This window comes from Acanthisitta chloris, unplaced genomic scaffold (genome assembly GCF_000695815.1).
Source record: "Acanthisitta chloris isolate BGI_N310 unplaced genomic scaffold, ASM69581v1 scaffold31338, whole genome shotgun sequence".
NCBI lineage: Eukaryota > Metazoa > Chordata > Aves > Passeriformes > Acanthisittidae > Acanthisitta > Acanthisitta chloris.
The window spans coordinates 27,924-44,460 of NW_008688103.1; the positions used below are offsets into that span (position 1 = coordinate 27,924).

The window sequence follows — 16,537 nt, forward strand, 5'->3', positions numbered from 1 at the left end:
GCTTTTTTTGTCCTGTTTTTTATTCGTTGCTTCTGAGTCATTTGTTCTTAGTCACAACCAGCATTATCTGAGCATTTATTTCTTCTTTATATTAATGTACAACTAAACAGGGCATATATTTACAGTTAATTGTATCTGTTACAATGCATAGATGCACATAATAATTTTATGTGTTTGTATGCTGTTTTTATTATGTGTGTTAAATCACATGTGAGGGTTGAAGAATAGCAGCTCCAAATCTCCTTCTTTACACCCACTGTTAGCACGTGTAGCCTGATCACAGACAGGTAATCCTGTCCACAGCTGGGATTTAGAGCAAGAGGGAAAGAAAATGGAAATTGTCACGCTGGGTATGCATCCTGGTGTAAAGTCAGGGCATCTCCTTTCAGACAAACCTCACTCACACTCTTCAAAGGCTGAGAGCTCTTTTCCGTCTTCTTCCATTCCCTTTTGTTGCTTGCCCTTGATCATGAGCCAAACAGGAAAGGCTGGAGCCCCACGTTGGAACTTGGACACATGGCATTTCCTCACGGAAAGTGCCAGAAATATTCTCCTGCATCCAAAGGCTGTTGACAACCTTCCTGCTCAGAGTCCAGATCCCACTGGCCATGCCAGGCATAGGCTCTTGGGGCATGTTGCACTGCCTGACCTCCACTCTGTCCTGCCTAGGCATTTCCCAGTCTCCAGCTTTAGCAGCCAGCTGGAGTGTGGCCCCTGTCAGCATCTCAGAGAGTTAGACAAATAGCCAGTGCACCATCACTTCATAAGGAAAGAGGCAATTTAATTCATTTAGGACAGGTTTTCCCCAGGGCAGACCAGCACAGCAGCTTGGGCTTGTATGCTTAGAATGGCCAGACCTCCCCCATGACTTGTTGACATTTTGTTAATCTTTTGAAAGAGCTCTTAAAATCCAGCCCAGTTAGCTCCAAAGTGGGGAACAACCTTATCTGGATGTCCAGCACTAGGGGCAAACAGAAACTTTGTGCTGTAAGCAAAGCTCCAAGCTGGCTTTTGCTTTTCCAGGCACTGACCCTCTACCCTTTATTATCTCATGCAGGTCTCCTTTTCTTTAGTCATGGCCAGCCTGATAAACGGTAAGTAGTTTCACTTTCTTCATTTTAACTTCTGCATACAAAACTGAAAGGCTTGGCAACCTGGTCCATCAAGAACCTTTGCAAGTGCCCAGTGCTGAATTTTATAAAGTTCATGCACAGCCTTGCTGAGCTTAAAATAAGTTGAAAGTCTGTTTCACTTTGGACAAGTAATAGGATAAGCACTTTTAGACCTCCACATGTGTTCTATGTCAGTGCAGGAGACAGCAGTTCATCATGTCCCAGCCAGCAGTGTGTTTGGCACACTGGAGCCCAAAACAGAGGTACAGCAGTAGTACCAATGTGCAGTTGATCATGGGGTTCTCCTAGACGACACCTGCAACTCATAGTTCTGTTCCAAGCCAGGACTTTTTTGCCACTCTGTGCCTTCACGTGGCTTGGAGACCTATGGGTGACACCATGGGTCATGGGCTGGAGGAGAGGACATGGTGGTGGGTTGCAAACCTCACAGAAGGATAAGCAAAGAGCCTAGTTGTGAATGAAAACTGAAGGTCAAATAAATGAAATCTGATTTTCCCTCACAGCATACAACTAACCGTGGAACTTATTTCTGCAAGGTTTTATCCAAAGTGCAAGAAGATTCAAAAAGTGTTTACAAGCCCATGCAAGTAAAAAAATCATTACAGGCTACGTAGCATTAAGATGTTGATAAGGGAAAAGCTGTGATAAATGTCGTGTGAGGATGTGTAGATTGCATGAGGATTTGTACATCCTTTCACAGCCTACTTGGCCCATGTAGAAGATTATGGTTTTATTGATAAGTTTAGTATTTTTGCAGGTAAGCTCTGTTCCTCCTTTTCTTCATTTCAGTGGCTCTCAGATCTGAGTTTGTAATTTATAGCTAATGGAGTATTACATTAATTTTCCTCATGTCCCTGCAGAAAAAGAGTATGGCTTTTATTATGTGCTCTTTATTCATCTACATTCCTGTTCATTCCAGTGGTATTTTGGCTTTCAAGTCAAACCTGCAAGCCCAAAAGCCTTGTAGCTCATACAGCAGTGCTGCTTTCCCCAAATTAATGTTGCCGTTCTAACAATATGTGTGTAGAAAACAAATTTCCAAATCATTTGTGCATCTGAGCTCAGTGACTTCTGCAAATATTTGGCCGCAGTCATGCACTTGGCTTCAGGGTTTACAGACTTCGTTTACACACGTTTGCAGCCTTGTGCAAAGTGCTTAATTTGCCTTTTGATGGTAGGATATCCCTTTCACAATTTCTCGATTCATTCCCTCCCTTATACTGTATGGTCCTTATATCTGTCCCTCCATCATCCCTATACTCTCCCACTCCCCATGCTCCTGCAATTCTCCACACCTTCAGCCATCATCATAGGCCCAGCATCCCTCAATGAGGGAAAAGGTGCTGCAAAACTGCTTTTAAATAACAGCCACAAAACTATTTGAAAGGTTTGCTGGCTTTGCTGTTAGCTGGTCTCTTCTTCCTGAAGCTGCAGATACTCCCAGCCACAGCCCATGGAGAAGGGAGGAAATACCATGAGGTCTCATCTCTGCAGAAGTAGATGGGGAACATCTCATTATTCAAAATACAGTCAGGATTTCAGCCTCACAAGAATAACACTACATTATTCTCAGAACCGGAGACAAAAAGTATTTAGAAAGGTGGTAGAAAAACTCATCCTGCTTAAATTAGGCCAGATTTCAGTCAATCCCCAGAGATTCAGAGAGCTTGAATAAACGCTGGGTACTTTCTGGCGCTCTTGATGTGCGTTGGCAATAGGCTTTAACTCTGCACATCACTCATCTTGACAACTGCAGTCCAACAAAGTTACCTCGCAATTCAGGTCACCCGATGGCATCCTAATGCATCATTTTCCCACTCGAAACATTAGTCATGACTTGATCCAGTGAAGGTTTTGAAAACAGTGTGACTGTCGGCGTTGGGATATCTGTTCTCTCTGTAACAGAGAGCCCATGTAAGCTAATGAGCAAGGGGATATTGATCAGAAATCCATTGCTTGATTGACAGCTCTTAGCAATGTGAAAAACTGCAGATGAAAGCTTGAGCAGTTTAAAAGATCACCCAGACCTCAAAGCTGATTTGAAGCTTTAAAAGTCAATCTCTGTCTATCAATTATGGGGGGATTTTTTGTACTACACAGAGGAAAGTTATTCTTTGAAAATTTGCATGCAGGATGTCTAATTTAATTTCATGTAATAGTCACATTTGTGACAAATGTCAGATCACTGGCTTTTTTAAGCATGTTAAGGTTTTCCAGCACTTACAAAAAATGAATGCTCTGATTTAGTAATATGTTTAAATCAACCAGTGTATCAGACTTTATGCGTTAATTATGTGCTCAGATAAAAAAAAGGGATTTTTGCTTTACTAAACCTATGACTTGTTATGAATAATTTAAAATAATGGAATGGGAGCACTTCTTAAATAAGAGATGTGGAAGCCAAATAGTTATTTAGTGTCAAAGCAGTGATAAATAAGAAGACATCTTTTAATTTGATGTCACATACCCCAAGTCAGGGTTTTCTGGTCTTTGTATTTCACTGCTTTGTGCAGCTGGGGAGGACACAGAGTAGCTGGGAGATGGGAATTATCACTCATGTGACCTCTAGAAGCTATATCTGTTTCACAGTTTCACAAAGAGGGATGGTGATGGAGAAAGCAGGGACACTCATCTGCTGCACTCTCAGGACACCTTGGCTGGTCTCCCAGCCAGTCAGCTCAGCTTCCCAATGCTTTCTACCTACATGGGGGCCAGGGTACCCAAAAGGGTTTGCTGATGTTTTCTTTCCACATGCACTCTTAACTCCATGGCTTGGTCATAAAGTTTCTTGAAATGGTAATTGTCAGCCCATGAGGGGTTTGCTCAGTGCTGCCATCTTGACCTCAGACTTGGCTACCTGAAGTTGTCCTCCTCAAGGGCTGCTGGATGCCAAACTGGCCTTGGGTGTGCACTAGCCTGTCCCAAAACTGCCCTGCCAGTGCAAATGAGGGGTTGTGCTCCTCCACCTCTCTGAACCACCAGACACAAATGCCCTGCAAAACACAAACTGCATCTTGACCAACTTGGGTTTTACCTCAGAGATGCTCTTAAAAATAGTCCATAATGGGTCAACAAATAATTTTACAAGTGTGATTAAGAGACAACTAATCCATTGCTAAGAAATTATGTCAAACTAGCAAAATCAAGTGACAATAGTGTAATTTCTTAACACCATACATGCACTGAGCAGTTGTTTTAAAAAACAGGGTAGATAGTTCTAGAATGACTTGTCTATTTGTGCTCATTCAAGGTACTTTTTCCTCTGTTGATTCAAGAGAGTCCTCACCAACATCTCCAAAGCATACTGGGCATGTTTGCTTTTTGGCAGCTGTAACTCCCCTGTTCATCCTTCATAACTTTTAGCAGGTATATTTTTCCATTAAAAGGGCTACCCTATCCCTCAGAACACTTCTTTAAAGTATCTGTGGAATAAAAGCCAACATGCCCCACTAAGATTCTGAAAATAAACAGGGGAAACAAAATCAGACTCCTTTAGACAGTTCCCTCAAACTTAAGTTGTTTGCAAAATCTCCCTTCCAACAAAGTGAACTTGCAGGCTGCATTTCAGGCAAAACTTCCTTTTTGTTTTTCTTTTTTAACTACATCACATTAAATTTAATTTTGTTCACTGTAGACAATATCCTTATCTTCCAGCGAGATCCTTCTGTTCCTTAGCAAGGCACACACTTCTGCAACACTTGCACATAGTTGAGACTCGTCTCCTGTGGAAATAATGAGCTGAGGAAAAGGAGACTTGACTTGGCATAGCAATAAATGAGGTGAAACTTTCCTCTTTTTTTTTTTTTTTGGTGAGAAATAAGACTTGGCATGTTGAAAAAAAAAGAAGAAAAAAAGACAGTTCTATTTTAATATGAAATATAAAACACCCATTGTACAAACGTGGAATTTCTTTTTCAGAAGCAAAGAAAGAATAAAGATAAAGGCTGCAAGCAAATGAATGAGGAGAGAAAACTAAGATAATGCAGTCGATAATCAGTTCAAGGAAGAGCATTATCCATGGGGCCATCGGTCCAGCCCTAGGGGAGAGCTTTTTAAAATGTCTCTGTATGTAGCTTAGCTTTGCTCATTACCATAGCTTGTCTTTGAAACACTGGAGTGGTTTCCACCGGCAGCAGCCAAACCTGTGCAAGGAGCTGCCAGCCCACTTTAATCAAATGACCCCCCCAACACAGCTGGGGAAGCTGTGTGTCCCAGCTGGCTCCCATGAGGACACTGGGGAGCTTCTGGGGGCTGCAGGCTGGCAGAGGCAAGGATGGGCTTTTTAGCACCTGCCTGCTGCACCAGGTCCTTGCTCCTCAAAGCGGGTTTTCTGGGCAAGGAGTTGCACAGATGTGCATGTGGCTTGGGCCACTTCTTCAGGCCCCCCCTGACTGCCCTCGAAAAGGCACTCTGTGTGTTTCTGCATGCAGCAGGCACCTGCTTGCTGAGGAGGGTCTTGCCTCATGCTGCAGCAGCAGTGATGCTGGTGGTCAAAGAAGCTGGACAAAGAAACCCCCTTTTTCTCATAGGAATCTCCTTTCCTCACTGTGCTAGCACCAGTCTCAGAATCTTTCCTGGCTGTGGTGCCACATAGGGGGCTTCTTATACCCATGCCTGCCTCCCCTCTGGGGCATCCCAACTGCCACTGCAGAAGGTGGCTGAGCAGCCAGGGCTCTAACACCCTCCAGGAGCATCAGGGAGGGTAGCACTGGGGTCATGGTGGCCATGGGCTCTGCCCATGCCAAGGAAGAGCTGAATGGCACCTTTGGTCCTCAAGATGATGTAAGGTCCAGACCTACTAACATCCCAAACGAGCTGAAAGAGAAAAAGACTGTCCATCTCAGGGAATAACATCCTTCATACCTTGTCTCCTTCTAGCAGTTTTAATTCCTCAGTTCTTTCACTCTCTTCTCACCCTTCCCTGCAGATGATGCTGATTACAACGAAAACTATTATGAGTACACAGAACCGGAGCAGGAACCCCTCCATTCACTGTCCTGGGAGGACTTTGACTGGTTCGAACCATCTTTAGGTGACAGCTATGCTGGGAAAGGTACTTCTGGGGAGTGGGCAAGGAGGCAAGGAAGGGGTAAAATCCCAACCCTGTGCTTGCAGTGTGAGCGTGGCAGGCCTCGGCTGCCAGCCTGCTCTCGAAATGCCTGCATCAAAGGGATGAGTTAGGAGGATCTTTTGCAGTGTTCTCCTTTGTATTTCTCTTGTAAGGAGCCTGTGTTTTATCTCCAGGTTTCACAGGATGGATTCTGATCATGCAGAACATTTCTGATTGCTACTACAAAAAAGCACAGACTTATTTGTCTATAGATACTGTAAGATGTAATTGCTGTTTTCATGGGATATATGTTCTGTATTTATGCTGAGAACCAAATGTAGAGCAGGTTTCTTTTTTTTTTTTCTATCTCTTTTATCAGTTGCAAGGTTTTTTCTTTTCTTTCTCTGTTTTGCCAAACTTCAGGAGAACAGGAAAGGATCCTTGAGATTGCTCAGGGAACACAAAAGGAGAGACAGGGAAGTTGCCTGTTACACTCCCTGAGTTACCCCCTACCACAAAGAAAGCAGAGCTGACATTTGGCTGTGCCCAATGCCAATTGCTTCTGGCAGACTGGTCTGCAGTGGAGAGGTTGAGCATGGTGTAAGGAGTAGTGCACAAGTGACTCTCAGCAGGTGCCTGCTCCCTTGAAGAGGCAGCCACCCAGGGGTATTTTAGAGTCTAATGGTGGTGGGTGGCTTTTCCAAGGGAGATTTAGTGCCATGTTCCAGTCAGGACAATGAGAAATCCAGATACCTCCAGACTAAGTGCATGAAGGCAGACAGCCAGAAGCAATGCCATAGAGGCAAATCTATTTCTGAGCAAAAGAAGGGTCTTGCCCCATTACAGCTCCATCATAGACATGGCAAAGGGAGTGGAGCTCCAGACCCAAAGCCAAGAGCTGTTACACCTTGCAATAAACTCTGCAGCAATTCATACTGCTCCTGTGGCTGCTGAGCTGATGCATAAGCACCGTACACGTTCCACGGGATGCCATGCCCAGGAAAGCAGCCTTCTGCAGTCAGAAAACACAAAAAGAAAAAGCAGGTGATGAAGGTTGAGAAGCTGAAAGTATAAGATCTCCATCCTTACCACTGCAGACCCATGCTCCTCCAACCCCTGCAAGAACGGTGGTAGATGTGAAGCCAAAGGAAGAGACTTCAGCTGCGTCTGCCCCAAGCCATATGCTGGGACTACATGCGAAAAAGGTAATGGCTCTTTTCTAACCTATACTCCTTATTTTGGCAGCTAATGTTACTGTTACAGCTTTATGAACTCATTGTTTGCTCTGCTGAGAGTTCTTACAGCCCACAGCAGTCAGGTTCATAGGTCTCACACTTAGCACCTTGTCCAGACTAAGGTCTGCCTGAACAGCATTCAGCAAAATAGACTTCAGGAGTGCATATTGTTCTTCTCTATCCCCTGCTAGGTGGGCAGTGGGGAGCTGCTCATTGGTAACACAGAATTTTTGCCATAGATACCATGAACAAGAAGGGAAATCTTAACACCACACTTGCCAAATGAAAGCTTCCTTAGAGCATCAGGAGAAAGCATTTTCCCACGATCCCTGCAAGGGCACAGCTCTTGAGCACACACAAATGCTGATAAAGTACTTTGTCTCCCTGTTTTGCACAGTGAAGGACATGTGCCCGAGTAAGAGCTGCCGCACTGGTGACTGCCTGATTACACTAACCCCACCTTACTTTCGGTGCAGCTGCAAGCATCCCTACAAGACACCCAACTGCAAACACGGTGAGCACTCAGCAGGGCACTGAGCAAGTTGTGGTGGGGACAGCACTGTGGCTGCTCTGAGGTGGGAAACCACATGCAGCCCACTGCAGAGGGTGGTCCTGCCCTAGCCAGGAGGTCTGAGACTCCTGCAGCTCCCATCCAGGGGTCTGGCCAGTGATGAGTTCTGCTCAATTTGGAGGGTGGTAGTTCAGTCACTGGTAAAACTCCCAGTGACAAGCACGTTTCAAGAGTTCATAAGAACTGTAAGACAACAGGCTAAGGGGGAGCTCAACCAGTTTCCATCAGGCATGTGAGTGACTGTATAGCATTCAGAAGAGTGACAAGGCTTTTCTGTGTTTTTCCACATTGACAGCATCTAAACAGTGCAGCCCAAACCCTTGCAAAAATGGAGGTACCTGCAGACGGCACAGAAACAGATCAAAATTCACCTGCGACTGCCCTGTACCTTTCAGAGGGAGATTCTGCGAGATCAGTATGTCACAGCTGCAAAGGAGGGGGAAGGGGCAAAGCCTCCAGACAGCCAGGGGCTAGCTTCACCCTGCAGCCAGGCTAACTGGTGCTGTCACTGCTCCAAGTGCCTGATTACACCTGGGGCACCAGGCTCCTTGGGGAGAGTGTCGGAGGAAGATGCTGCAGCCACTGTTGTCAGAGGGACTTGAAACAGTTCCCATACTGGTGGTTTCTAAGCGTGACTTGGCAAGGTCCCACTAGTATATTACATATATATACATTTTTCAGAGGTTGCACCTTTCACCTGGGGAAGAAATGTCAGGTTTTCCTTAAACACTCAAAATCTGATGTAGTGAAGATTCATGCCCAGTTGCCTGTGACTCCCCAGGCTGAGGGGACTGCTTCTGGTTGGTGGCCAAAGGCAAGTGATTACCCCAGACTGCTGCATGGAGCTTCTGCAGCATCACCATGGGCACCACACCCCACACAGGTTTCTAAGGATCTGTTTCCTTCCCTTTACCAAGCTAAGAGGCTTTAGGCATTTGAAGCCAATCAGGCTACAACATGGACAGATGTCAGGACAATACTCTTAATTTACACCTCTGTACAATGAGGAATATAATTACTTGGCCCGGTAGGTTCTTCTATAAAATGAACATGGGACAAGGAAGGGAAGGAAATGGAACCAGTCTGGGCAAAGAACAACACAAAAGTAATTTTCATGCGAGCATTTTCTTCCTACAGAACCAACTGATTGTTATAAAGAGGACTCCTCTGGGTACAGAGGAAGAGTGAACCAAGCAGTAAATGGCCATACCTGCCTGCACTGGAATTCCCACCGTCTCTTGGACTCCTCTTTTAATGCCTTTATGGAGGATGCTGACTCTTATGGCATTGGTGACCACAACTTCTGCAGGTAATATTTTGAATAAGCAACTGTAGAGATCTGTATCAAAGAGGCCACTGAGGACAAATTGCTCATGAATTTAGCAAATTCATGGTGTTTAAGATGTCACATATTTCTATACACTGCCTGTCTATAAAACACCAGAATGTTAGAGATGCCTTCTCTAACTACACAGATGTGAGGCTTCCAGAAGCAGCCCTCTTCTTTGAACCAGTCCCACATTTTTCTTCTGGTTAAGATAGGTATGGGCAGAGTAATATGGCAGAAGCCCCCTCTGCATCTCAGGCATCTTCTTTGTCAAATCTTATGAAAGAGTATCTATGGCAGTTCAGCTCTCGTAGGGGAGCATGAGGCTGCTCCCCTATGTATCCTCAGCTCCTTCACTGGTTTTGTGGAGAATTCTCCATTCCTACTGGCTGATTCTCTCAACTGTTCCCTTCAGGAATCCTGATGGGGATGAAAAACCCTGGTGCTACATCAGAAAAAATAATGAAGTGGATTGGGAATTCTGTGATGTTTCACCTTGCTCAGAAACAGGTGAAGAACTAGAAGTGAGACATTTGGCAGCAGGTAGGTGGTCCAGAGCAGCAGGTGACTCACTGTTGCTGAACTCTTTCAGCCCGATATCATCTCTGCATTATGCATCTGCTGTCTCTTCCAACACAGTTAAAGAGAGCCCAAGAGACCCACCTGAATCAAATCAAATGTTCCAAACATGTGGAAAACCAGAAGTTCATGGGGCACTCAAGAGGATCCATGGTGGAGCCAAGACTACAGCTGGCAAACACCCTTGGATGGCATCTCTGCAGATGAAGAATGCACATGGGAGTCAACATTTCTGTGGTGGAGTGCTAATTAAATCATGCTGGGTTCTTACTGCTGGGCACTGCATTATGTAGGTGCATGCCCTACTCCTCGGGTAGTTAAAACTATAAAAACCAGGATGGTTAGTAAGGACAGCTTGAAATCCAAATTATTTGCAATCAAAATGATTGCTGGGAATCAAATTGGAAGGAGAACATATACGTGAAAAAATGAACATATACATAAAAATGTTTCTATACTTGAAAATGGTGCTTGCTGGAATAAGAAACTTAGTCTCCGCTCACCTAAAATGACATAAAATGGTTGTGTGAGGGGAAAAAAAAGAAGCAAAGTAACAAGATTTTGCATTGTACGAAAGAAGAATTCTATGAAAAATTTGGGGCATATTGGGATACCATAAGTAGTATCACATGTTGCATCAGAATTAAGTTCTCCAGAACAGCCAAAATATGCATTTTGCTTTCAATTCTTTCTGTGTAGGTAGCTTAGACTATTACATTTCCTTCAATATTTTTATTGAATAGGTTGGAAACCACCACCCCAGGAAACAGGTAAACTACACTCTGGAGATCATTCCAACACAGGTGAATTTAAGCATGTCCAAACAGTGGCAAGCGATTGTACTCCCATGGCTCCATGAGTTGCCACTTGTAGTCACAGACACAGTAATAGACTCTATGCACACTGCTACTCTGCCCTAAAATGCAAAGGAAACCATGTACATGCAACTTTATTTCATGATTGCAACAAGTTGAGAGCACATGTATTGTCCAACACCACTTCTTCTCTAAGCCTTCCTATAATGATCTTAGGAAATCTCCTGACCATGCTCTGCAACAGGAAGGAATATCTTGACTTCCAGATACTATAAATGCAGGTTTCCACCACGACTGATAGACAATGTCTGTATGTAATTTACCTTTCTTTTCTTTTTTCCTTTTCTTCTTTTTCTTTCAGTAACACAGAAAATTCATCAAAGATCCAAGTAGCCCTTGGAAAGCAAAACCTCAAGAAGAGAGAGGCTCAAGAGCAAATATTTGATGTGGAACAAACCATTGTACATAATAAATACAATGAGGAGAATGATGTTCCACACAATGATATTGGTAAAACCCTTTTCTTGAAGAATCATGTGGCTCACCTCCAACCTCAGTTGTCTGAGGCACCTCCCTCCTACTGAAGTCAGTGTAAAATTCTCATTGAGACTATCCTCTGGAAATAATTAGGCCAAATTGTGATCTAGAGCCATTTGAGTCTTTGGGATGTAAATTGTGATTGGTCAGGCAGGAGTCTGTGTAGAAGCAGCAAAACGACGGTGACAGGTCCAGCAGGTACTGCAAATGGCACAGTGGGTATATGCAGCTTTGCGCAGGGTTGTGTCACAGACTGGCAACATTGGTTAGGGTTTAAAATTAGCTCCAAAAACTTTTCACTGTTGTTTATCTCATCTCCAGCACTGATTAAACTGAAGCCAGTTGATGGTCACTGTGCACTGGAAACAAAGTATGTGAAAACATCGTGTCTCCCTGATGACATCTTTGAGCCTGGGACTAACTGCTTCATTTCTGGATGGGGTCAGACAGAGACAGGTATTTGTGGGCCAGCTGGATTTTGGTGGGTACTTCAGTGGCAAGGTGAGATGGTGCTTTCAGTAGTAATTGCCAAACCCAAATACGGACCTAGGCTTTAGTGAAACCAAGACATGGAATTCAAAAGTAAGGACAACAAAAACCTGCCATGGAAATTACTCATTAGCGGAAATCTCCAACTGCTAGACCAACCAAACCTTTCAGAGTTCTGAAAAAAATCCGGATGTATTTTTTTGCTTGCCATCTAACTCACCATGTCATGGTTTCATCTGGGGCCAGCAACAGAAGCAAGAAGGTATCAAGAGAGCTTATTGTACAGTCTGTGTGTTTCAAGACAAGACCAAGAAAGATGGGAACTTTCACATGGTTTTCCAGCCCATTGGGTCAGATAAAGCTTTTCAGAAGCAGAATCTGGATCTTCAGATGTACTGAAAAATATGAAAAAAAAAAAAAATCCAAAGCTTTTCATGTTCAACCAGCTCTATCCAAAACCTTTCTTGCCCGTGGTAAATCCTAAGGGGAGGAATTACTATGCTTAAAAAAAGATAATGGCAATTTTCTGAAAAATGCATTTTCTCATGTTCTGATTGATGTGTTGCTGTAAAGCAGCAGAAGGAAAATGTGTCACTGAGACTGCAGTAGGTGTCCTAGTGCTTTGTGACTGATACAGCCTGATACGATACATAGGACCAAATTCTCCCTTCTGATGTAACTCTCATTGAAGTCCACAAGAGACAAGCGTGTTCATTTGATCAGAATGCACCAACAGAATTTAATGGACATTTTTTAAAAGTTCCAAATAAAAAGTCTTTCTTAAAAAGGGTACAGGGAATTTTAACTTTTTTTTCCCAGCAAAGAATATCAAGTGCCCAGTACGTGTTTAAACTAGATAGCTCCTTCTTTGAGCAGAGCTATTATTAGCATTTCAGGAAATCACTGCAGAAATGGAATATTTCCTGAAACTCAAGCAGAACCAAACTTATAAACCACCTCTAATTATCTACAGATGTAGTGCTTTGAAACTCTGGCTATTGCCTTTAGATGTCAAATTATGTCTTTAGATTCACTGTAATTAATCATTGCCCTTAAATATTGCATGATTTTCAGTTTTCATCTGTTTCATTAGCTTGCATGTTAAAACATCTAATGGCACCAGTCTGAGAAGTGCTGAGCAGCTCGAAGTCCCATGGGGACGTGTAGGAGCTGTGGAGAACCAGCACCTTGGAAGGAGGATTACACAGATAGAGCTGATTTGAGCCAAATTCTGGCTACCTGGCTTCACTTTCATTCAGGCAACAACTTAGTGTCCTGAGTGAAACTTCCAAGCTCCAGCTCTAACCCTTATCATTTCAGAAAGACCGTTCTTTTCTTCCCAGGCTTGCACATTCATCTCCCCTGCTCTTCCCCTGTCCCATCCATATGGCAAGCAAGCTCATGTTTTGAATAAAGACAACATGTAACAGGATTGGGAGGAAAGTGACTCCATTTTTTTGGTGCACATCCCATAGATGAACAACCCCATCAGCTGTTAGATGCCAATGTCAAGCTGATTTCACAGAAGAAATGCAGTGACTCTGAAGTACATGGTAACAGACTGGATAGAACCATGTTTTGTGCAGGAAGACTTAAGAAAGGCGGAGTTGATTCTTGCCAGGTCTGTTGCTTTTTCTCTATTTGAACACTAATTTTTTTGTGTGTAAAGAGTCAGGATGTGCAAAGTATACTAATTTTTTTGTGTAAAGAGTCAGGATGTGCAAAGTAATAGCTTTGGCAGGGTGCTGCATATGTATCTGCTTCTCCCATCAGTGCATTTCAACAGCCTTTCTTCAGCACACTTTGCAGTGTACATCCCTAAAGCTATAATTGTCACTGTCCTCTACAGACAGATGTATGGAAGCTAGAGACTAGCCTGGAAAGTTTGTCATAATAGCCTGAAAACTTGCATTTTTTTCTCAGTTTTATTATCGTCTTTTCCATGAGCACTAATTCTAATCTGATTTTCGCTATCAGAGCTAAGACTTGCAGGGAATCAGTATTGATGTTTCTTTTTGTTACAGTTAATGCAAATGGGAAACACATTCATAGTTATACCACTGAAATGTAGGGAAGAGTTTGAACAGCACTTTCTAAGGTGCAAGCTACCACCTTGCAATAAAATTAAATACAATTAAAACAGAAAGAGAGACTGACCAACTCAGAATAAGGTTATTTTGAGGGGTGTGGGACAGATAGAGTTTTCATGTGTGCCAGGAATCACATCTTTCTGAGTTCAGGCTCTGAATACCTGGTACTTTCAGAAAGGGGAAATTTCATGTGACCTTGTCAAATATATGCCACAGATTGAAGCAAACAAAAAGTTTGGTACCATTTCACCTGGTTCCAGAACTGCAAGTCTCCTCAGGGACTAAGCAGTAATTGATGGTAGATCTGATCGGAAAAATACATAATTGCAGCATCACAGTCTTATGATGAGAGAGCAGCATTCTGATTTGATTCACATTTTGCTTCGTGTTTTGAATATGTGTTTCCTTCCTCAGGGAGACTCTGGAGGCCCACTAACATGTGTGAAAAATGGCACTTCCTATGTATATGGCCTGGTGAGCTGGGGCGAGGGGTGCGGGCTGAAAAACAAGCCAGGAGTTTATACCCAGGTGACAGAATTTCTCCACTGGATTGAAACTAAAATTCAGCCTGAGTCGAGGTCCCGTCCTTAGGGGAGAGCTTTGGAATGACAAATGGTAAGCTTGAGATATTTACTATGTTTATCAATTCCTCAAATTCCTCCTCTTTGACCAAAAACATTACCGATATTTTCTCATGGCCTACATGGGAAATCCATCATCACCAGCTTGAAAATAGTCTTAGAGTGTTTTCTAGAATGTCAGTGACAGTTTTTATGTTGCGGTCTTTGAAATAAGCCCACATTTTGCAGCAAAACAGATCAGGAAGTAAAGCTACTCCAGTTCTTCCCCAAATAAATCAGAGCACCTGATACCAATGTTTCTAGCTCTGTTTTTCAAGCCATGAAAATTCTATAGGCTCAGCTACTCCCTCTGCCCTCATGTGCCTGTCTAAGGTGTATTTTTTCTGCACTCATTGGACCCTGACACCTCAAAGCAATTGATGTGTGCTCTTAAAGCCAGTACCACTCTTCCCATACATTAAAATCACCATGTGCCTATGTTTGCAAGACAACAGCCATTGGAATTATCTGAGGAGGGAAGGTCAGGCAGGAAAATTATTTTTGAAAATATTTATGTAGGGCAAATAACCACAAATTCCATCAGTGATGTATTCCAGAATGGAAAACCAACAAAACTTACAATATTAGAATTCTCCACTCTTCCTGAATAGAGGATAATTAGTTATTATGCTCCAGATCTACAGTGGTGTATATATGTGCATGACAAGACCAGTGAGACATAGCAAGTACTAAATGCCATTAAAAAATCTGGGTCTAAAGCTATTGGATAATCTTGGGATTTTCACAAGTTTTGCATGTCAAATTGTGTAGTTTTTGGCCAATGATTCTGCACAGAAATTTGAAAAACAAGAGACTGGTATTAAAATCAGGATATAAAGAATAGACATGCTTGTGAAGAGTCAATTCCTTAAAAGAGCAATGTCCCTCTCATGTGAATTCCAGGGTTTGCAACCTTCTGTAAGCAGCTACCTAATCTATCAACATCTAGCCCTACTGAGACAATTTCTAAAAAAAGTAATTATGTGTTTTTTGCTTCAGAAGGTTTGAAAAAGATTCAGAAGGTTTGAAAAAGACTGAAGAACTAATGGCAATCTGAATACATCTTGATAATCTGGAGCAAATTCCCTGATGTCTCCTAGAAGGCCTGCCCTTGGCTAGTCAGTGATAACTTTGCTCCCACTGGCCTTTGTCTCGTTCATCTGTTAAGCCACCTGAATCTCTCTTTTGTATTCCCTTAGGTCAATGGTGCCAATAATCCACAAACATAAAAATCTCCAAAAATTATACGCACAGAATAAGATTCACCTGATTTATTCATTACAAATTATTTCATATTCCACCATCTATGGTAAAAAGCTGAGCCTGCCAGTCCCCTAGTACTAACTTCATTTACAGCTTTAAATAAATAGCAGAACTTTGTAATACAATGCAGTGAGAAATCACGAAGTATCCACACAAAAATGAAACAATCGGTTGTAAATTGCAATGTTTAGGTTGCTTTTTAAAACAGAAAGTTCTTAGACGCAATCTATTGTGTTTCCCTGAAAACTGGAAAAGCTACAGGATTTGCAGGACAAGAGGAAAATCTATTTGTGTTATGTTTCTGTTTACTTCTGATACAGATGCATTTTCCTTCTCTTGACTTGCAGAATTTCTGAAGCATCAGGGTTGACTGCTCCTTGCTGAGATCCTTCTGTCTCCAACTGGTCCTGTAAAATCACACCCGAAACAACTGTGAAACCACACAGTGGACAGAAGAAGCTTTTAACTATCATTCTATAAAAATATTTGCATATTGAAAATTACCACAATGAGCAAAATCTACATCATTGATCTCCACTGGGTGAATTTCTGCAGTAGAGAAGTGCAAAAAATGGACCTGTTCATGTAAGTTAGATACCAGACACGTACCAAAGGACTAAATGTGCTCAAGTCCTAATTTCTAATTTGAGCCCTAAATAAAAAGCAAACAGCAAACACCTGAGTTCCACATGGATTGCACACTTGTAGGTTTTCCTGGGACCATCAGATCATTATCATACCTAGGACTTAAGAAGATATTGCCTGTAGTTCCCACTGCCTGCTTTACTCAACCACAGTTTTAATTTATTTCCTGAGTCACTTTTCAGA

At 42.7% G+C, this 16,537-nt stretch overlaps 2 protein-coding genes across 2 annotated transcripts in view; one reads left to right on the plus strand and one right to left on the minus strand.

Annotated features, from left to right (window-relative positions):
* Window positions 1-1,075: 1,075 nt before the first annotated feature.
* HABP2 (hyaluronan binding protein 2) lies at window positions 1,076-14,417 on the plus strand. The gene is made up of 12 exons (XM_009080899.1): window positions 1,076-1,094; window positions 6,061-6,186; window positions 7,281-7,388; window positions 7,816-7,932; window positions 8,285-8,404; window positions 9,127-9,298; window positions 9,732-9,840; window positions 9,964-10,182; window positions 11,076-11,220; window positions 11,569-11,703; window positions 13,212-13,357; window positions 14,241-14,417. The coding sequence occupies exons 1-12, from the start codon at window positions 1,076-1,078 to the stop codon at window positions 14,415-14,417; spliced, it is 1,593 nt and encodes a 530-aa protein (XP_009079147.1).
* Window positions 14,418-15,699: 1,282 nt separating this feature from the next.
* Window positions 15,700-16,537, minus strand: part of NRAP (nebulin-related anchoring protein) — a 51,471-nt gene continuing 50,633 nt past the window's right edge. Inside the window, exon 42 of the mRNA XM_009080897.1 lies at window positions 15,700-16,116. Coding sequence (XP_009079145.1) covers window positions 16,015-16,116 — 102 coding nt within the window. The 3' untranslated portion in view covers window positions 15,700-16,014. The remainder of the gene's footprint in view (window positions 16,117-16,537) is intronic.

Coding starts and splice junctions, on each gene's coding strand:
- HABP2 (XM_009080899.1), top strand. Junction 10,183..11,075: donor TTACTGCTGGGCACTGCATT/ATGTAGGTGCAT, acceptor TCTTTCAGTAAC/ACAGAAAATTCATCAAAGAT. Junction 13,358..14,240: donor GCGGAGTTGATTCTTGCCAG/GTCTGTTGCTTT, acceptor TTCCTTCCTCAG/GGAGACTCTGGAGGCCCACT.